The 22957-nt window shown below is 41.0% G+C and overlaps 1 protein-coding gene across 1 annotated transcript in view; it reads left to right on the top strand.

Moving 5' to 3' along the window:
• Nucleotides 1-22957, top strand: part of LOC124048601 (activin receptor type-2A-like) — a 56253-nt gene that overhangs the window by 3370 nt on the left and 29926 nt on the right. The window contains exons 2-3 of the mRNA XM_046369553.1: nt 19002-19224; nt 21915-22027. Of these exons, the coding sequence (XP_046225509.1) occupies nt 19002-19224; nt 21915-22027 (336 nt within the window). The remainder of the gene's footprint in view (nt 1-19001; nt 19225-21914; nt 22028-22957) is intronic.

Below are 22957 nucleotides of genomic sequence, written 5' to 3'. Positions count from 1 at the left end.
GTCCTGCATTTATTTTTTGGGTTATCTTTGTTAAAATGTAGTAAGGGAGTAAGTACACACATGCTTTCTCTCTCTCTACTCTCCCTCTCTTTCTTTCTCTTGTCTCTTTCTCCTCTCTCTCACACTACTGGTCAAAGGTTTTACAACACCTACTCATTCAAGGGTTTTTATTTTGACTATTTTCTACATTGTAGAATAATAGTGAAGACAAACTATGAAATAACACATGGAATCATGTAGTATGCAAAAAAGTGTAAAACAAATCAAAATATATTTTATAGTTGAGATTCTTCAAATGGCTACCTTTTGCCTTGACAGCTTTGCACGCTCTTGGCATTCTCTCAACCAGTTTCATGAGGTAGTAACCTGGAATGCATTTCAATTAACAGGTGTTCCTTCTGAAAAGTTAACACGAGCAATGGACATTAGACCAGTGGAAATTTGTCCTTTGCTCTGGAGTCCAAATTGGATTTTTTTTGTTCCAACCGCCGTGTCTTTGTGAGACTCGGTGTGTGGGTGAATGGATGATCTCCGCATGTGTATTTCCCACCGTAAAGCATGGAGGAGGAGGTGGGATGGTGTGGGGGTGCTTTGCTGGTGACACTGTGATATATTTAGAATTCAAGGCACACTTAACCAGCATGGCTACCACGGCATTCTACAGTGATACGCCATCCCATCTGGTTTGGGCTTAGTGCCACTATCATTTGTTTTTCAACAGAACAATGACCCAACACACCTTCAGGCTGTGTAAGGGCTATTTGACCAAGAATGAGAGTGATGGAGTGCTGCATCAGTTGACCTGGCCTCCACAATCCCCTGAGCTCAACCAAATTGAGATGGTTTGGGATGAGTCGGACTGCAGAGTGGAAAAGCAGCCAACATGTGCTCAGCATATGTGGGAACTCCTTCAAGACTGTTGGAAAATCATTCCAGGTGAAGCTGGGTGAGAGAATGCCAAGAGTGTGCAAAGCTGTCATAAAGGCAAATGGTGGCACTTTGAAGAATCTCAAATATAAAATATATTTTGATTTGTTTAACTTATTTTTTGGTAACTAAATGATTCCATGTGTTATTTCATAGTTGCAATGTCTTCACTATTATTCTACAATGTAGAAAATAGTAAAACTAAAGAAAAACCCTTGAATAAGTAGGTGTTCTAAAACTTTTGACCGCTAGTGTACATGCATATATATCATGCAATAGAATGGCTAGGCTATGTGTTCAAAGGATTGCCAGAAGGGCCATGTCTATGGTCATTAGTCTACCTGCTTCTGCCCTAGGCTTGCCAGACTCAGGCCAATCGTCCCAGGGCCCAGTCACACACAGCTGGATCTGGATGGGGATACAGCCTACGTCCCAAATCGGACCCTATTTCCTTTGTGGTGCACTACATTTGACCAGAGCCTTATGGGCCTGCTCAAAAGTAGTGTACTGTATAGGGAATAGTGTGTCATTTGGTATGCAGCCCAGTGGTGCTCACTGCTCATCATCCCCAGCATATTAATGCTCATCCAGACAGCTCAGCAGGAGACCATTAGAGAGTGACACCACTTCTGTCACAAAATTATTCATTTTTTGGATGTGGTGGAGGATAATACACACTTAACCTTAAAAAAATATAAATAAAAAATCCCCCTTTGGTACAATCACACAGAATACATACTGATGCCTGATTGGATGGAGAGCCCTAATGCATTTGTTGAACCCCTCAAGTATAGGGAATTAGGGTGATATGTACATGGTTATGGTGTGTTGTTTTTAAGGTAGGTTTAAATGCAGTGGTGCAACAAATAGGTTGTTGTTAGTCTTTGGCAAAAACACAATTGGTATTTGGGAGGTTGTCTATGTTTTGTCATGGATAACTTGCTGCTGTTTTCAACACATTGTATGATTACCCAACCAAGCTCCTTGCACTAATCCGCCAACAACCAAGCAACAGGCATATACATTTAACTGGTTGTTATACTCTAGGTGCTGGGAACAGCTGGTTTATTTATGCACATTTCTATGCACAAAAGGCCTATTTCACTCATAGGCCCCCTCTGCTTCACATGTAAATGTTCTTCTGTATTGCACAACAACAACAAAAACAAATCCTGCCCTCTTGAATTTGAAGCATTTCCTGTCTTCTACTACAATTATTGCATTACCCTTTGTGGCTTTTACAAGAGGGGGCCCACAAAAGAGAACCATTTAGAATGTGTACTGATCATTACCAAAGGTTCTCTGGTCACATTAGGCAACAACGCCCCTCATTAAGATTCCCTAACTTTGCATCCTGAGAAAGGGACTGAAGCAACACCACATTCCATTTATTGTTACCTTCAAGCAAATGATCAAAGGCCACCGGACAGAAACAAGCTAGAGTAGAGATGCAGCAGAATCGAGCTACAATTACTGAGTAGCGAGACTAGCTACAGTAGAAATTGGGATTACAAGGTACAGTAAAAGACAAGGCCTAGCATTGTTAAAAACAAGGTACATAGCCTAAAATACAGTAGAAACTGTGTTTTAAGATTGACATTTTAGTCATTTAGCAGATGCTCTTATCCAGACCGATTTATAGTAGAGTGCATTAACTGTCATACTTTTTTAAAACTGGTCCCACGTGGGAATTGTACCACAACCCTGGTGTTGCAAGCACCATGCTCTACCAACTGAGCCACAGAAGATGGGCACAGAACTTGCTCCACACGGTCTATGTCCGTCTCCCCATAGGGTGCTATTAGGTTGTTCCCCACATCTTTCTACCCTTTACTGTCAGCTGTAACTCAGTAGACTGAGCGGTACCTCACCCTAAGTACTGAAAGATCCTTCCACCCCCATGTGGTTGCTAGCCAAATACAATTTTTCTGTGTGACCTGCCTCAACATGATTCATTAATGACTCTCTGATGGAAGTTTCTCTGCCTTGGTATTCGGGCTGACCCCGTTTAGTCCACTGGACGATTTCTTTATCGATAGGCTTTTGGTCGACCGAGATATCTTTAGTCAAGCAGTAGCAACAAAAATAATATGTTGAAGTGGCGCCTTTTCCTAAACCATGTTGCTATGTGCACAATAGCAAAGGTAACTAGCATATTGGTGTTGAGAACAATTTTTTTCTTTTTTTTGGACCTTTATTTAACCAGGCAAGTCAGTTAAGAACAAATTCTTATTTTCAATGACTGCCTAGGAACAGTGGGTTAACTGGTCTAGGAACAGTGGGTTAACTGCCTGTATAGGGGCAGAACGACAGATTTGTATCTTGTCAGCTCGGGGGTTTGAACTTGCAACCTTCCGGTTACTAGTCCAACGCTCTAACCACTAGGCTACCCTGCTGCCCCCGGGGTAATGTGGCGGAGGCTGTGGCGGAGACGAGAAAACAGCCCTTGTATTATTGTCTAAGAAAGGCGAGAAGTGAAAATTTGTTTAGTCTACAATCAATAGTCTTAACTGTTAAATGTTTCTGACTTCTTAAAATCGTCAATATATCTACAGAAATAAGACGGATTCGGCTTCTGTTGCCTGTTTGAGTGTTTGTTTAATAGCCTACTGATTCTGTCAGCACCAAGCCTCACGCAACGACATGTCAAGTAAACAATTCCATAAATTAGTTTGTTTTGAATCAGTTTGCTGTAATAAACATAAGGCTTTACACTTTTTTCATTCAAATAGCCTCTCTGGTATTATTTATAATATATTTAGTGTTAACATGGTTCCAAATTGTCGGAAAAGTAATATTTATAATAATAACAATGCTCCTTTTCCTTGATATTATTATAATAATAAGCCTACTTATGATGATGTAATCTATACAACACCTGTTTGGAACACATAATGTGCACTCAGCACTGGCTCCTTGCCTTCTTTTTCTTGATATCCAGTATGTTCCACAACTAGTCACATTTATTCCACACATCACCTTTACCTCCTGAGCAATCAGTAAATATTCCCTCGTTTTGAGTTTGTCAAGTCCTCTGCTTCCATTTTGGTGTCAACGTGTTACGATGTTCAAAGTTTGTTACAACCAATTTATGGATGTGATTATGATATGCTATAGGTGAGGCCTTATTGTGCCCTATTCGGATGGGATTAGTTTTTACTGGGGGGAGGTCGTGTCACACTTCCTCAATTCAAATATTATGCTGACACTATGGGAAATATGGTTTGGTACGGTTTAGAAACTTGGGAACCAAGCTGGAGTTATTAGTGTGGCCCTATCACATGGACATGTTGAAATACGGTATCTTCCCACCTAGAACAAAAAGCTCCAGGCTTCAGTCATGACTGTCCATTTATTTTGGGGACAAAAATAATTACATGGGCCAGTTTGGGAAAAAAATTAATCCCACCCGAATCGTTCTCTGGAATAACAGACATTCTTGAGTAATAATTACAAAACCAACGTTCTCTAGTAATACTAGTCCCATGCGAGTAGGTCTTTGGTCTATGCGATGCGAACATGTCACCTAAAGAGAGCAAGGGTTGAGGGAATAGGGGATGTTTTTCCTAAACAAATGAGGGATTTCGGTAACAGATATTTTCAGTCAGAAATGGCTGTTATTATGTTGCAGCTTCAGGAAAAACGGACAGCGCGATAAAACACTTCGATGATCTGTAGTAGTTGTTGCAATAGGAAGGAGAGAGACAACGGGTTCTAGTCACATAGCAAGGCAAGTCTCGGCCCGGCACAATCAAATCAATTGCTGGTCAGACTCCCTCTAGTCAACTGTGAGTCTTAATTATTTCATCAAAGCATGTGCTTAAAGCATTAATAAGCTCAGTGAATATGGCTGATTTGATTAAAACACAGGACGTGTCAATATGGAAAAATACATGTTAAAGATTTTCGCCCAATCGATTGGTCAAGAGAACAGACGAGGGACAGCCCTATTTTGTATCACATATAGGATGATAGAGCACCCATCTCACAGGTAATTTCCTGGGGTTCGTTTTCTCTCTCCTTTAAAAAAAAATCTGCACATACATATCAAGTTGTGATCTACAAAAGGAATCCTCAAACGACAAAAGACCTTGCCTCCCAGTCAACCGAACGAACCACCATCCCATTCGTAGCACGCTAAGGAGTTGCCATAGCAGACAGTGGTACAGGACGGCTTGTTTGTTGTTTCCTCAGATCATTATCAGAACTCTTGGAGTGTGCTCTGTGGGCCAGTGCTCAATGGCAAATTTCACAACTGAAAAGGTGCAAGGAACTTATGTAACTAGTTTATTTACCTTTCTTTTCCGGCAGGTTCCATAACCGGATAAATACTTTGACCTCAAATTGGATTATGATCCTTTTTCCCCCCTCTTGCTGTGCTCACTGAGGTTGATTACATTAACCAAGATGGTGTATGCCATACAATCATGGTGCTATGTATTATTTACATTCATCAGTTGTAGCTGAGAAGTCCAGATTCTTCACTATAAAGGGAGAATCAAATACAATGCCTTGTTTCATCAAGTATGCTCCTGTTCTTCAGGTCAGAGTGAGGGCATTCTGTTGTTCAGCAGGTCAGAGTGAGAGCATTCTGTTGTTCAGCAGGTCAGAGTGAGAGCATTCTGTTGTTCAGCAGGTCAGAGTGAGAGCATTCTGTTGTTCAGCAGGTTTCTGTTGTTCAGCAGGTCAGAGTGAGAGCATTCTGTTGTTCAGCAGGTCAGAGTGAGAGCATTCTGTTGTTCAGCAGGTCAGAGTGAGAGCATTCTGTTGTTGTTCAGCAGGTCAGAGTGAGAACATTCTGTTGTTGTTCAGCAGGTCAGAGTGAGAACATTCTGTTGTTGTTCAGCTGGTCAGAGTGAGAACATTCTGTTGTTGTTCAGCAGGTCAGAGTGAGAGCATTCTGTTGTTCAGCAGGTCAGAGTGAGAACATTCTGTTGTTCAGCAGGTCAGAGTGAGGGCATTCTGTTGTTCAGCAGGTCAGAGTGAGGGCATTCTGTTGTTCAGCAGGTCAGAGTGAGAACATTCTGTTGTTGTTCAGCAGGTCAGAGTGAGAACATTCTGTTGTTGTTCAGCATTCTGGTTCAGAGGTCAGAGAACATTCTGTTGTTGTTCAGCATTCTGTTGTTGTTCAGCAGGTCAGAGAACATTCTGTTGTTGTTCAGCTGGTCAGAGTGAGAACATTCTGTTGTTGTTCAGCTGGTTCTGTTGTTGTTCAGCTGGTCAGAGAGAGAACATTCTGTTGTTGTTCAGCTGGTCAGAGTGAGAACATTCTGTTGTTGTTCAGCTGGTCAGAGTGAGAACATTCTGTTGTTGTTCAGCTGGTCAGAGTGAGGGCATTCTGTTGTTCAGCTGGTCAGAGTGAGGGCATTCTGTTGTTCAGCAGGTCAGAGTGAGAGCATTCTGTTGTTCAGCAGGTCAGAGTGAGAGCATTCTGTTGTTCAGCAGGTCAGAGTGAGAGCATTCTGTTGTTCAGCAGGTCAGAGTGAGAGCATTCTGTTGTTCAGCAGGTCAGAGTGAGAGCATTCTGTTGTTCAGCAGGTCAGAGTGAGAGCATTCTGTTGTTCAGCAGGTCAGAGTGAGAGCATTCTGTTGTTCAGCAGGTCAGAGTGAGAGCATTCTGTTGTTCAGCAGGTCAGAGTGAGAGCATTCTGTTGTTCTTCAGGTCAGAGTGAGAGCATTCTGTTGTTCTTCAGGTCAGAGTGAGAGCATTTTGTTCTCATCTGTAGTTTAAAATAGAGAATTAGTCCTAAAAAAGCATGGCATTTTAAACACTCATCAGACTCAACCTGCAGCACCCATAACACACACTGGGACTAAATGTGACACAACAGTTGGAGATGCACAGGGAAGGGTTCTATGGGGAAGTGCTCTATGGACTGAAAGTTCCAGGCTCAATTCACAAGAGGAAGTTTGACAGGACTTAAAAGTAGGGCAGTTAACTCTATGTACGCTATGGACAGTGCAAGTGTTTTTTCAGCAAAGCTTTTTTATATTTTTGTAAAAATTGTCTTGACTTCTTAGAAATTGAATAGACGGAAAAGGTCCCCCTCTCGGAAAACAAATGGCACATTCTTAAAGCCTGTGTTGTCCTAATGCTGTTCGTGAGACACAAAGACTGCAGGCCCATTCATTCATACTGTAAAACAGCTAAACACAGTGATGATGTCAGATCCCGTAATCCTGGCTGGAATGTCCATCCAGCTCCAAGCAGGCTCTTGGGTCTCAGGCCCTGTCTGCGTATCACTCCAACTGGAAGAAGTGAGCCATTATGTGCTCTGACAGAGATCAGGGGGAAACAAATCACATTTTCAGATGAAAGCAGTCCTGTTTTGTTAGTTGACTTTGAACAAAGCTATTTGGCCCCTCGTTTCTTAGCAGGAGTAACAGGTAGATCTAAATGCTCAGAAATGAGGAGAGCGCTTTGCATACAAATGCCATGATATTAACTGAAACTTAGCTTGGATGAGGGATGAATGCACAACTACGACAGACTTCCATGGAGCCTACTTGTTTGGAACTGTTTGTACTCTAATGCCTGTAGTGTCACAGCCTGGGTCTAATTTTATAGTTTGTTGAAGTGATCAAAGCCATGAAAGGTGTCATCCATTAGATGCTGTGTTTATCAATTTGATATCAATAGTTGGTTGAACTTATAGAAACATCCCTTTTCCAGGACCCTGTCTTTCAAAGATAATTCGTAAAAATCCAAATAACTTCACAGATCTTCGTTGTAAAGGGTTTTAAACACTGTTTCCCATGCTAGTTCAATGAACCATAAACAATTAATGAACATGCACCTGTGGAACGGTCTTTAAGACACTAACAGCTTACAGACGGTAGGAAACTAAGGTCACAGTTATGAAACCTTTAGGACAATGTCCGTACTGTGAGACGCCTAAGACAGCGCTACAGGGAGACAGGACGGACAGCTGATCGTGCTTGCAGTGGCAGACCACGTGTAACAACAGCTGCACAGGATTGGTACATCCGAAAATCACACCTGAGGAACAGGTACAGAATGGCAACAACTGCCCGAGTTACACCAGGAACGCACAATCCCTCCATCAGTGCTCAGACTGCAATAGGCTGAAAGAGGCTGGACTGAGGGCTTGTAGGCCTGTTGTAAGGCAGGTCCTCACCAGACATCGCTCGCAACAATGTTGCCGATGGGCACAAATGCACCCTCCCAGGACCAGACAGGCCTGGCATGAAGTGCTCTTCACTGGCGAGTCACAGTTTTGTCTCACCAGGGGTGACCCTCCAGCATGACAATGCCGCCAGCCATACTGCTCGTTCTGTTCGTGATTTCCTTCAAGACAGGAGTGCCAGTGTTCTGCCATGGCCAGCAAAGAGCCTGGATCTCAATCCCATTGAGCACGTCTGGGACCTGTTGGATCGGAGGGTGATGGCTAGGTCCATTCCCCCCAGAAATGTCCAGGCACTTGCAGATGCCTTGGTGGAAGAGAGGGGTAACACCTCACAGTAAGAACTGGCAAATCTGGTGCAGTCCATGAGGAGGAGATGCACTGCAGTACTTAATGCAGCTGCTGGCCACACCAGATATTGACTGTTACTTTTTATTTTGATCCCCCCCCTTTGTTTAGGGACACATTATTCAATTTCAGTTAGTCACATGTCTGTGGAACTTGTTCAGTTTGTTTCAGTTGTTGAATCTTGTTATGTTCATACGAATATTTGCACATGTTAGGTTTGCGAAAATAAATGCAGTTGATCATGAGATAATGTTTATTTTTTTGATGAGTTTACATGTGTGAAACTCTTAAGTACGAGCTAAATTTATAACTGCACTTGTTTCGCATCCATGCCTGTTACACCCTGTGGAGATGGAGCACAAAAGAAAGTGTATTTTCTCCCCATTTGGCATCTTTTCAAAACACCCCCTCCTCCTCTCCCGCTAAATCCGGGCTGCCCCGGCCCGCGCTGGACTAGACTAGATAATCGGAGGAGTCTGCTACAGACCGGCTTGATGAGCTGGGGTTCTTACGCCATTTTGGTTGTGTCTGTGGCACCACCACATCTACAGAATATGCCAACTGTAGGGCCCGATAATGTTGGGCAACCAATCACAGCGCACCAATGGATAGCAACTGTACCAGATTCCCATGAAGCAATTGTAATGACAGGTCCACCACAACATACCGAAGAATTTCGTGATTAGGGAAAGGGGGATACCAATTAGCAAAATGTAGTCTGTGTTAAATTTCATTGTGTATTAGAAACAGTTTGAGATCATTGTGAGGGGATTTTGCCACTGGTTGAATGGGGAATTGGGCTTTTCGGGAAAATATCAGTATGCAACAGTAACCAAAAGGTGCGAGGCTTAGCGTAGGGTCAATTGTATTGCTGTGCATTGCTGTTGTTTTCAGTAAGGGTTTTGAAAGATTGTTTTGATTATGTTTTGACCAATAGAGTAACCCTGCTGCTAGGGCTGGGCGATATGGCCAACATTTTATATCACAATAAAAAATGGTATTCTTTTTAGTTTTTGAATAATACATTTCTACATTTGCTTTATGAGTAGTGAGTGATCCCAGGGTGCTTTATGAGTAGTGAGTGATCCCAGGGTGCTTTATGAGTAGTGAGTGATCCCAGGGTGCTTTATGAGTAGTGAGTGATCCCAGGGTGCTTTATGAGTAGTGAGTGATCCCAGGGTGCTTTATGAGTAGTGAGTGATCCCAGGGTGGCAACACATACATTCTAAGTGATTTCAATGTGTCTTTCTCCATTCTGATGGTTTTATACTGTTCAATTACACTTCAACCAAAACACATTTCAGCACTTATCATTTCTGCATTTCCTGCACTCAATTGCAGTGGTAGAAAAAGTACCCAATTGTCATACTTGAGTAAAAGTAAAGATACGTTCATAGATATTACTAGAAAAATGTATTGAAAAAGTGAGTCACCGAGTAAAATACTACTTGAGTAAAAGTATGAAAGTATTTGGTTTTAAATATTCTTAAATATCAAAAGTAAATGTAATTGATAAAATGTACTTAAGTGTCAAAGGTAAAAGTATAAATCATTTCAAATTCCTTATATTAAGCAAACCAGATGGCACCATTTTATTTTTTTATTTACAGATAGCCAGGGGCATTCTTCAACACTCAGGCATAATTTACAAACAAGGAATTTGTGTTTAGCTAGTCCTCCAGATCAGAGGCAGTAGATGACCAGGGATGTCCTCTGTTTTGTTAGTCCTCCAGATCAGAGGCAGTAGATGACCAGGGATGTCCTCTGTTTTGTTAGTCCTCCAGATCAGTGGCAGTAGATGACCAGGGATGTCCTCTGTTTTGTTAGTCCTCCAGATCAGTGGCAGTAGATGACCAGGGATGTCCTCTGTTCAGTGAGTCTGCCAGATCAGAGGCAGTAGATGACCAGGGATGTCCTCTGTTTAGTGAGTCTGCCAGATCAGAGGCAGTAGATGACCAGGGATGTCTTCTTGACAAGTGCTTGAATTGGACCATTTCCCTGTCCTGCTACACATTCAAAATGTAACAAATACTTTTAGGTGTCAGGGAAAATGTATGGAGTATAAAGTACAGTATTTTCTTCAGGAAGGTTGTGAAGTAAAAGTTGTCAAAAATAGTAAAAGTTGTCAAAAATAGTAAAGTACAGACACAAAAGAAACAACTTAAGTAGTACTTGAAAGTATTTGTACTTAAGTACTCTATACCACTGCTCATTTGAGATCATTTCCACACTGCCACGTAGGGCTGCACGATATGGGCAAATCATCTAGGACTTCTTTTTAACCAAATGTTGCAATTACGATTTGACTTGCGAATTAGAGCAAAACTGTTGGAATCATGGAAATATAATGACTATTCTAATTCTATATTTAAAATATAATAGTGGGCACTTTGAATACAGTGTTGTTTGAGATGACAACGAATTAAAATGCCAGGGAAGAGTTACTGTGACAGGGTAGGAACTAAAGTGTTGGTACGTGTTTCCTAGGGGACCCTATAAACTTTGGCTACATGCATGTTTTCTCTTAGCTACTTATTGATACTTATTATTCTTGCTTTGCATATTCCTCTTTGATTTAAGATACTGTTGCACAAACAACATACTGATTAGGTCTACACCATCATTGCTATTATCAGGCTGTATTAAATAGCTACGTTTGCGCTTACTCAGTACATTTATTAGCAAGCTAGCTATTACCATTAGCGGCAAACAATTAGCGTCTCACTAGATTTAGGGCAAAGTGCTAAGAAAAGACAAACTAGCTGTTTGCTGATGTAAGAAACAGAAACTAATAGTGTCACTATAGAACGCTAGTGGATTTATATTAAGAAGCAAAGTGAAAACAGCATCGTTGTAATGTCCTGCATTGACCATGCAGACTGAATGCAAGTGTCTCTGGTTGAGGAACATCAAATGCGCTTTTTGAGTGACGATGGGTGTGGCTAAGTTTAGAAAGTGGCGCAGAGCGAGATGATTCAATTAGCGAAACAAACTGAAAATTGACATTACACATGGCGTATCACATTTATCAAACCAAACATTCAAATAACGGTATAGAAGGTCAAGTAAAAACCCAAACCGGTCCCTGCATCAATACCGGTATATCATAAAATACGGTACACCGCCCAGTGCTACCGGCTGCCTCCGACATGATTGCCAGTCAGTCTCCAGGCCATGTATTTCAGAAGAAGGTTTAGGCTAGGGGTTGAGTGAGAATAGTCAAGTCTAATGGAGAATATATATTTTTTTGTGTTGGCTCCCAGTTCGTACAGCATTGTTGCAGGTCTTGCCCAAGCCAACTATCCCCCATTAGTCAATAAACTAACTGTGATTTTTGAACAGGGCCCTTTGTGATTTGTGTTAAGCGCCTTGGTAAATTTGTCTGTTTCAATTTGCTGGTCCAGATCTGTAATCATGGCATAGGGACTCCCAACAGATGATGTGCATCTTGGGCTGTGTCTTCGTCCTCCTCCACCATGCGTGGATGTGACAGTAATTCCGAAAGATTCACTGTAATCCTGATGAGGGCAATTTGTGTCTTCGGAAATAATCCCCAGGATTTATCCCCACTGAGGGGCAATTAGCTAATTAATTCCCTCCCAAAATAATTTTCTTCAGCCATGCCGCCACAGACTGTAGAGCACCATTAGTTTTTTTAATGAGCCATTATGTTTTTCTTGTTTTAACGTTGTTTACACTTGGATGAATATGAATGAGGAAATCAGGGTTGTTCTTGGACTAGGGCCATGAGTAATGAAGAAATGGATCTGATGTGCTCAGTGTAAGCAAAGTGGCCTCTTGTTAGTGGTGTAAAATACTTTAAAAAATCAAATAAAAATCAGTACTCTACTATTTATATTTTTGACTACTTTTAGTACACTACATTCCTAAAGAAAATGATGTAGTTTTTACTCCACAAATTTTCCCTGGGACCCAAAAGTACTTGTTACATTTTGAATGATTAGAAGGCCAGGAAATGGTCTGATTCACGCACTTATCAAAAGAACATCACTACTGCCTCTGATCTGTCCGACTCACTAAGCACATGCTTCGTTTGTAAATTATGTCTGAGTGTTGAAGCGTGCCCCAGGCTATCTGTAAATAAATAAATAAACAAGAAAATTAGGTTGTCTGGTTTACTTAAGAAATTAGAAATAATTTATACCTTTACTTTTGATCCTTAAATATATTTAAAAGCAAATACTTTTAGACTTTTACTCAAGTACTATTTTCCTGGGTGACTTTCACTTTTATTTGAGTAATATTCTATTAAGGTATCTTTACTTTTACTCAAGTATGATAATTAGGACTTTTTCTATACTTCCTCTTGTTGGCTATTTTTGAAAGCATACATTCAGATGCTATCTTCTTCCCCATAGCAGCACTGATCTCTATGAGGTTGTTATGGTCATCATAGGTTTAGGCCTATTTATTCATATGAAGACATTTTTTAGGGAATAACTGTCTAAGATGTCACATTGCCTTTGGCTGCTGTACAATAAAATAAAGTTCATTTGAAAAGCAATAGAACATGAAAAAATGTCATTATGTTTATAAAATAATTCCCGCTACTTTAAAGGTAAGATGGTTTTAAACAATTACATTTTGGGTAAATAGTTTTTTATTTTTTATTAAAAAATACTGACCGCGTCCGCTCAGATTCAATGTGGTCTTGATCTGAACGAAACGTGCCTCGACTATGTCGACAGAATCAAGCTTTTATATTAATTATCCTTCATTTGCCTATATTTAAGGAATTAAAAGTCTCAAAGGTTGGCCACATTTTCTGGCGCCTCCTTCATGTCAGCATCTGTTTGGACAAGGCGGCAGGTAGCCTAGTGGTTAGAGTGTTTGGCCAGTAACTGAAAGGTTGTTAGATCAAATCCCTGACCTGACAAGGTAAAAATCTGTCGTTCTGACCCTGAACAAGGCAGTTCCTAGGCCGTCATTGTAAATAAGAATTTGTTCGTAACTGACTTGCCTGGTTAAATAAAGGTTAAAAGAAAAACATGAGATTTTAATATTATTCCAATGTTGACCTCTGATCCAATTCTGACTGGAGTAAATGTTTCATATTGTCATTTGTGTGTGATTCAATTTTTTTTTACTTCTCGGTTCGGACAACTTAAATCTACAGTATCTTCTTGCCCGACATTTTTTTTAAAAATGTTAATGTCGAGCCCTGATGTTTAGCTGGCACTGTGTTGTCGCTCAATTGTTTGTCAGCACAAACATCACTGTAGGTCCTGACTCCCTGGGCCAAGCATGACGGTAGGTCCTGACTCCCTGGGCCAAACATCATTGTAGGTCCTGACCACAGGAGGCTGCTGAGGATAGAAAAGCCCATAATAATGGCCGGAACAGAGCACATGGAATGGCATCAAACACCTGGAAACCATGTATTTGATGTATTTAATACCATTCCAATGACTCCCTGTGCCAAACGTCACCACTGTAGGTCCTTGCTTCCTGTGATATGGTAGATATAGGTGACCGACCGGCTCGATTCGGTCTTATGTAGCAAAATTAGATTGTGTTTTTTACATTGAATAAATGTAGAGACGCATAGCTAGAACATGGTATATCATACACTACAGTTGAGGAACAATGGGAAAGTAATTCTGCTTTGAAAGTTGATAAACTTCTAACCTCACTTTTGAGAAAATGGCCCTTGCATATTTTGGTACCTACTGGAGAGCTCTTCTTTGTCTACACCCATTCAGCATCGTTCACACCTTTTTAAGCTTTAGCCCCACCCATCTCTTTAAGGATTCATATGTGAGGCGATGTACTAAACAACCAACGATTTCCCGACTAAAGGCTGGCTTATACTATGGGTGTGTTTGTAAATGTAATCTGGAGTGCCAGAGTGTGCTCTGGGTGTTCATAAACTCAAGAGGGTTGTCATATTGTCCGTTTGTAAATTCGGAGCGTTTCGCTCTCGGAACGTTCAGAGCGCACTCTGGAGACACTGGCCGAAAAGCAGGGTTGATCTGAGCGTTCTGAGTCTTTTGTTTATACATGTAGCTAGCTAGCTAAACAATGAACCATAATCCCAACTCATAACGTTACTACCCTCCATGAATCTGCAGGAAGCTAACCAACCAGGTTCAATGTTACAGTAGCTAACATTAGGCTAAAACTAGCAATGCTAAGACAGGAATAATATTACTGCACAGATCATGCACGTAATGTTAGCTACCTAGCCAGCTAGCTAATGTTAGCTATCTAGCTAACAGTACACTAACTCAAAATTAAAATTACTTTCTGATCAAATTAGAAACGTGTAATATCTGAAAATGTAGCTAGACTCTCTTTCCCGTGTACATGGATGGTCGCTTCTCTCTCTCTGTCATGGATGCCATGGTTGATCTTAGTTTGAAGATGTCATCTGGAGACAGGTGTTTTATATAACAGCATTCTGTGTGTTCTCTTTTTGACTCCGTGTCCATATTTGCAATCAAACACCAGAATCTCCTTAGCTATCATACTCTAATTCCACTGATTTCAAAACTCGGTCCTCCAGAAAGTGGAGATTAACACTTATGCACTTCTACTACGTGATATAATTTTTAAGAAAAGCAGCATTAGAAAGGATTACCTACACATATTGACCAGCTCATATTATAGACAGAAGCTGGCTACATGGCAGACCAATCCAAACTCATCTCTCGGCATGCCCAGCCCACTCATTATCTCAGCCAATCATGGCTAGCGGGAAGGTTGTCGTCTTTTTCTGTGGCTAAACCCACTAGGCTTGTAATTTTAACAATTTTATTTGTTATTAAAGCACATATAAGTTCACATGTTCCAGAAGGCATTTCTGTCAAAAGACACATTTAGAAGGGCCCACGTTCAAATGGCTCTCCTGTGAAGTAGTGAGGCACAACGTATGCCTAGTTTCCTGAAATTAGTCACATATCTCTCCCGCTCACTTTCTCTCCCTGTTTTTTCAATACCTGCTCTCTCTCTCATTTTCTCTCTCTCCTTCTGTCTCTCAAAATATCTCTGTACTTTTTAAATGAGGAATTATTTGAAACTAAGGATGTTGAATTTTTAACCCCAAGGACATGTGTTAAGAATAGACTTAGATTCGATGCGTAGGCTTAACAGTAGCATTTTATACCTTCTGAGCTAAATCAAGCCGACAAGCCTATTTATAGAAAGCTTTCTATGCCTAAACTGTTAGTTCTCCTCTATTTGGTATTCAGAGAGAGAGAGGTCTTTACATGCTCATTGGTGTGTCAGAGCCTCTGTTCTCTGTCTTAGCAAGAATAAGTTGTCAAACCACACCCACCACATCCTTTAGCTGAATAAGCCTTGTTTTTGTCGGTCAGTTTTAGGCCTACTTCTTGAGGTTTTGTCAGGGTTAACCACAAAACCAGCTCATGTTGTTTCATAAACAATATGGTACCCTCAGGCTGTTTTGTACTTTAAATTCAATATCCTTTCCCCCCCAGTTATTTAGATAAGAATAAGTGTCAAGGATTAAATTGAAAATATAGATAATATTTGTTTGGCCTTTTTGGTGTCTGAGAGGATCTAGCTCATTCCCCTTTTAAAGGACCCATGAGCACCAACAAGGGACATTCGTAGGAGCATATCAAATTGGGTGTCAAATGAAAGCTAAGAGTGTATATTTTGGGGAAAATGAAGGCATAGATTCATTTTTCAACCCTTTTCCATCTGAAAAGTTAGGCATAGGTAAAAGGCTTTGATTTTTAAACGGATAACAAAAACTGTTTACCTTCTGTAATTTTAAGAAATATTGCCTTGTAATTCTGTTACAGTGCCTTGTGAAAGTATTCGGCCCCCTTGAACTTTGCGACCTTTTGCCACATTTCAGGCTTCAAACATAAAGATATAAAACAATTTTTTTGTGAAGAATCAACAACAAGTGGGACACAATCATGAAGTGGAATGACATTTATTGCATATTTCAAACTTTTTTAACAAATCAAAAACTGAAAAATTGGGCGAGCAAAATTATTCAGCCCCCTTAAGTTAATACTTTGTAGCGCCACCTTTTGCTGCGATTACAGCTGTAAGTCGCTTGGGGTATGTCTCTATCAGTTTTGCACATCGAGAGACTGAAATTTCACCCATTCCTCCTTGCAAAACAGCTTGAGCTCAGTGAGGTTGGATGGAGAGCATTTGTGAACAGCAGTTTTCAGTTCTTTCCACAGATTCTCGATTGGATTCAGGTCTGGACTTTGACTTGGCCATTCTAACACCTGGATATGTTTATTTTTGAACCAATCCATCGTAGATTTTGCTTTATGTTTTGGATCATTGTCTTGTTGGAAGACAAATCTCCGTCCCAGTCACAGGTCTTTTGCAGACTCCATCAGGTTTTCTTCCAGAATGGTCCTGTATTTGGCTCCATCCATCTTCCCATTAATTTTAACCATCTTCCCTGTCCCTGCTGAAGAAAAGCAGACCCAAACCATGATGCTGCCACCACCATGTTTGACAGTGGGGATGGTGTGTTCAGGGTGATGAGCTGTGTTGCTTTTACGCCAAACATAACGTTTTGCATTGTTGCCAAAAAGTTCAATTTTGGTTTCATCTGACCAGAGCACCTTCTTCCACATGTTTGGTGTGTCTCCCAGGTGGCTTGTGGCAAACTTTAAACGACACTTTTTATGGATATCTTTAAGAAATGGCTTTCTTACATTTAACATTTACATTTAAGTTCATTTAGCAGACGCTCTTATCCAGAGCGACTTACTTCTTGCCACTCTTCCATAAAGGCCAGATTTGTGCAATACACGACTGATTGTTGTCCTATGGACAGAGTCTCCCACCTCAGCTGTAGATCTCTGCAGTTCATCCGGAGTGATCATGGGCCTCTTGGCTGCATCTCTGATCAGTCTTCTCCTTGTATGAGCTGAAAGTTTAGAGGGACGGCCAGGTCTTGGTAGATTTGCAGTGGTCTGATACTCCTTCCATTTCAATATTATCGCTTGCACAGTGCTCCTTGGGATGTTTAAAGCTTGGGAAATCTTTTTGTATCCAAATCCGGCTTTAAACGTCTTCACAACAGTATGCCGGACCTGCCTGGTGTGTTCCTTGTTCTTCGTGATGCTCCCTGTGCTTTTAACGGACCTCTGAGACTATCACAGTGCAGGTGCATTTATACGGAGACTTGATTACACACAGGTGGATTGTATTTATCATCATTAGTCATTTAGGTCAACATTGGATCATTCAGAGATCCTCACTGAACTTCTGGAGAGAGTTTGCTGCACTGAAAGGAAAGGGGCTGAATAATTTTGCACGCCCAATTTTTCAGTTTTTGATTTGTTAAAAAAGTTTGAAATATACAATAAATGTCTTTCCACTTCATGATTGTGTCCCACTTGTTGTTGATTCTTCACAAAAAAAATACAGTTTTATATCTTTATGTTTGAAGCCTGAAATGTGGCAAAAGGTCGCAAAGTTCAAGGGGGCCGAATACTTTCGCAAGGCACTGTACTTTAAGACATTTAAGTTTCTCTCCCTCATGAGGGATAATGAAAGTTTACAAAAGTAACAAGTAATGGTAGACTATCAGATTTTATGAGTTTTAATCACGTAATAATTAATAAACAAATTGATATCAGTAAAATCACAAAAACAAGTTGGTATGTCTACCGTAGACCTATGAATTAGTTATAGCGATTTAACTGATTTCCATTTTTTATTATTATCAATTATAAAGTTATTAAATCTCGTAAACTTGTTCAAACTCATAATTCCTACCTGTCTTGTTCCATAGCCTACCAGTTCTACAGCCTACCTGTTCTACAACCTACCTGTTCCATAGCCTACCTGTTCTACAGCCTACCTGTTCTACAGCCTACCTGTTCTACAGCCTACCTGTTCTACAGCCTACCTGTTCTACAGCCTACCTCTTCTACAGCCTACCTCTTCTACAGCCTACCTGTTCTATGGTCGACCATATGCGTGACAGTACATTATTGGCAATTGTTTGATTGACTCGTGTAGCGTGGGTTGTACAGCTCCGAGCATTCTGTCAGGCCTAGACCAGTGGCCTAAATGATTGTTGTGCCCCATTACCCTCCTGGACCTATCAAACATAATCATTAACAAGTCATATTAAGGCCTGCCAGGGCCAGAGATTTTCCCACACAGCATTTGAAGACTGTGTCGGTCTCTAGAGGGACACACTCGTCACCACTGGTTAATTACAGGGATGGTAAGGCTTCACACTGTAGGGGGGCGATGACTGTGTTATCTGTCCTGGAATACTCCTGCACTGGGCAGAGAGGGACATCATCCGTGCATTGCTTCATGAGAGCAATAGATGAGTAGTAGATGAAACAAATGGGACATACTGTATGATGCTACACTGTAGACAGGGCTGGCCCAACATGAGCTCTGTTGATGTGCAGGACGCAGGAGGCATATTCTTTTTTTATGTGCTTCCTTCGATCTTGTTTCTGTGTTTTGAACGCCATTACATCGATTCTCCCAAATGATTTATTATGTCAACCCATTTACCGTAAAACAAGACTTCTGTTCAACATTCACCTTTTTAAAAATCTGATCAAGTGTCTCCACATCTCTATTTCTCAGGGGCGATCCTGGGTCGGACCGAAACACAGGAGTGTGTCCACTATAACTACAACCCCAACCCTGCTGCCATCCAGGAGAACCGAGGGAACCGCAGTGGCATCGAGACGTGTGCCGGGGAGAAGGACAAGCGGAGACACTGTTTCGCCACCTGGAGGAACGTGTCGGGAATCGTAGATATCGTAAAGCAGGGCTGCTGGCTGGATGATCACAACTGCTATGACAGGTAGGGCCTATTGCATCAGGGCTCTGTGGTGGGTTTTTATAACATTTGTGATCTGTTACAACACACCAATGACACGGTGGAATGATTAAGTGTGTCATTGGTGTGTTGCAATGGGTCACAAATGTTATCAGTATCTCAGTGAAAACTATTCTTATAGGCCTCTATAGGATCTCCATTCTATGTGAGGACTTGGTCGTGTTCCATGAATATGATGTTAAAGGTGTCGAATGGGGAGCAAGAAAAATCATGTGTTCCTGTGTTCCAATACTCATACTAACCGTACTATTTGTGACGAAAATTGAGTATGTAGTATGGATATAGTTAGTATGCTTATTGGTTATAGTATGGATATATTTAGTGTGCTTATTGCTCATAGTATGGATAGAGTTAGTATGCTTATTGCTCATAGTATGGATAGAGTTAGTATGCTTATTGGTTATAGTATGGATAGAGTTAGTATGCTTATTGGTCATAGTATGGATAGAGTTAGTATGCTTATTGCTCATAGTATGGATAGAGTTAGTATGTCAAAAGTTCCCGGATGTCGTACTAAATTCGCCAAAATACGAAGTATACAAGCAATGGACACTATTTTCTTGCTTTTAGGGCCCATAATGCAATTCTTCAGAAAATGGTCGTGGCTTCACAACGTTTTCAGATGAAAGAAAAGAAATGTCTGAGAATATGCAGCCGAAGTCCGATGAGAGAGGACACAAATTCATTCCTTCAACTGTTGAGCGATGTAATAAAGTCATGACTTTTCAAATAAGTTACGTTGGCTGACAATTTGTTAGCTACGCTATCCTTACAAACCGCAGTATACCATTACAGCAGTATGAACCGGTATGTTAGCTAAGCTACCTAATGTTAGTTGCCTACTAATACGTCAAACTTGCCAGTATATTAACTATATGTCATTCTTAGCTTCGCTAAGTGGCACACGTTGAGCGTTCTCGTTGAGCGTTCTCAATGGTCATTGTTAATTCGCTCTGGCTATCTACTCCGATTTCTGAGTACTCTCGTCTGAGTGTGGCAGAGTGCAGAATAACTGATGAATTTATGAACACTCAACACCTGTTGAATATGGCCGGTGTCAGTAAACTTTGGCAAAAAGAAAGCATAATTAAATGATTTCCAGCAGCGCAGTTACAGTCACCAACGTTCTGGATAACATGAAAACAGCCTAACCAGCTCTGCAAGGACGAGTAAAATGGCCAGAGTGGGGTGTTCTTTCGTTTGTAGTAGCTAGCAAGCTTTCCAAAGTTAGCTTGGGTGCTTGACGGCCGTCTGATCAACCATACTCCACGGCCAGAGCGTTCATTGACGTGCGCTCCGAGAGCAATACGCTCTGAATTTACGAACTCCCAGAGTGCACTCCAGATTGAAGTTACGAACACACCGAAGTCGTAAAATGTCTAGCTAGTAATTTGTTATGCTAACAAGCTAGCAAGAGGTTGCATAGTAACAGCATCCACTTCCGGTAGACAGGCAACGCGCTAGTACTCTCAACTGAAAGGATACCTTTTGTTTACATTATACTAAAAATAACTAATAGTATGTAGTATATACTCATTAAGTATGTAACATACAGTATGTTAGTATGTTTATTTGAAGACCGCTCTGGTTCTTTGCCAACTGTTTTAAAATGGCAGCATCAGCCGTCTCAACTTGTTCTAACAGCTACACTACTGTGATAAGCAATTGAGCTTCTTCTCAAGTGATTTAAGACCTGCAATGTTTTTTTGAAACAAACTAGGCCTAGATGTTTGCATATTGCCCTCTGAGCCAGAACAGACTGAGATGGAGAGATCTTTAATTTTTTTCTCACTACGGGTCTTATTGTTTTGAGCCTCTTCAGTTACCATGCTGTTTCTTGTAAGCTTTGCTCTCCATCCAAATCACATTTTATTTGTCACATACACATATTTAGCAAATGTTATTGTAGGTGTAGAGAAATGCTTGTGTTGCTAGCTCCAACAGTGCTGTAGTATCTAACAATTCACAACAATACACACAAATCCATTCCACCATATTGTGATATCTTCTCAGCTACCCATGCAACATGTCAGCTAGCCTAGCATTACCAGAAACATGTATTTTTATAGCGTGCGAGAGCCCAGGCCCAGAAAGGCTGAGTTACCTGGTCCTCTTGTCTTAACATGCCGTTGAACCCCTTTACCTCCCAACTGCAGCAACAGCTCCCACCTGCAGCAACCGGATCCATGTATTTTTCAAGTGTGGCGTGCTTCCATGTTATTACTAAATGTAGAGCAACAGGTAGCTCTGACCGCACTGTGTGGCAGCTAACTCTGACCGTGTGGCAGCTAACTTTGACCGTGTGGCAGCTAACTCTGACCATGTGGCAGCTAACTTTTTTTTTTTACCCAACTTGGTGAAACAAAAGAATAAAGTTGTTTACAGGAAGTAACGTACTGTACCAACAACAACAGGAACTACAGCATCATAAGGGCCAAGCACTTGAACTTGAGTTTTTTTTTTTACATCCTATACCTATACCTATACCTGTATCGCCCCGGTCTGAAACTCAAGGATAGTTCTCAAATTCTGAAAGAAAAGCCTTTTTTTGTTGGTATACAATTGTAACACAAAGAAACCAAATACATTACAAAAGTGTGGTCTTTCCAACATGATTGTGACACTGACAGCATCGTCTCGCACTTGTTTTTCAGTACTGAATGTGTGGAGAAGAAAGAGAGCCCAGATGTGTTCTTCTGCTGCTGTGAAGGAAACATGTGTAATGACAAGTTTGTCTACACTCCCGACAACACACAAGCTGTTCAGAGTAAGTTCTCTGTGTGTGTGTGTGTGTGTGTGTGTGTGTGTGTGTGTGTGTGTGTGTGTGTGTGTGTGTGTGTGTGTGTGTGTGTGTGTGTGTGTGTGTGTGTGTGTGTGTGTGTGTGTGTGTGTGTGTGTGTGTGTGTGTGTAACACCATATAAACTGATAAATATGTTCTGCTGAAATCCTAAATGCGTCTTTTTGTCTCATATTAACGACACAATAAATAACCCAATCCGTTAATTTTCTCACATTTCGTAACGCTGAACGTTCTGCTGTGGTGTGGTTTTATGTTGGTATGCCCAGGTCTAGGAAGTGTGTGCCATTGCGTGTCGGACCGTGTTCTGTGTGGCTGCTTGTGTGTCATTCCTCAGGGATTGCTGTGTTTTTCAGATTAAAGGGGTTGGTCTATCCTCATTATCCCTGTTGAGCTAACGGGCCTCACTGCTAAACATCCTCTTAGCAGGAGGAGGAATGCAGTGACTCAGTCAGAGGAGGTTTAGCTAGCTGGGCAGGGGCACACTGACTTCAGCTTCCTTAATGTACCTTGGTTCTGGAATTTCTTGGTCCTGGCCACATTCGTCTCGAAATTGTTGTACCTTTTTTTTTTATAACATCTGTTTAAATATTTTTTTTAATACCTCCTCAGTAAAGTATCATGAAAATAAACATCTAATCAGTGTTCAAAAATGTCTTAATGTTGTGGTTGGGAAACTCCTTTTCCAGTTGCCCTATTGTTGCTTAACAATGAACAGAAATGCCCTTTTCAGAATAGTCCTGTTAATTCATGGGGAAAATCCGTGTGTTCTTTGCGGTGGAGGTCAGATAAAGGTTACCAAATAAATGTATTGAAGCGTTGGTGTGGGGGAAGGGCCTTGTTCCCTCCGCTTATGCAACTGAACGTGGACATGAATTTGCAGCAGCGACTAACAAGAT

The sequence above is a fragment of the Oncorhynchus gorbuscha genome, linkage group LG01 (assembly GCF_021184085.1).
Source record: "Oncorhynchus gorbuscha isolate QuinsamMale2020 ecotype Even-year linkage group LG01, OgorEven_v1.0, whole genome shotgun sequence".
Taxonomy (NCBI): domain Eukaryota; kingdom Metazoa; phylum Chordata; class Actinopteri; order Salmoniformes; family Salmonidae; genus Oncorhynchus; species Oncorhynchus gorbuscha.
The sequence above is the reverse complement of the archived record's forward strand: the minus strand, read 5'-3'. Positions and strand labels throughout refer to the sequence as shown.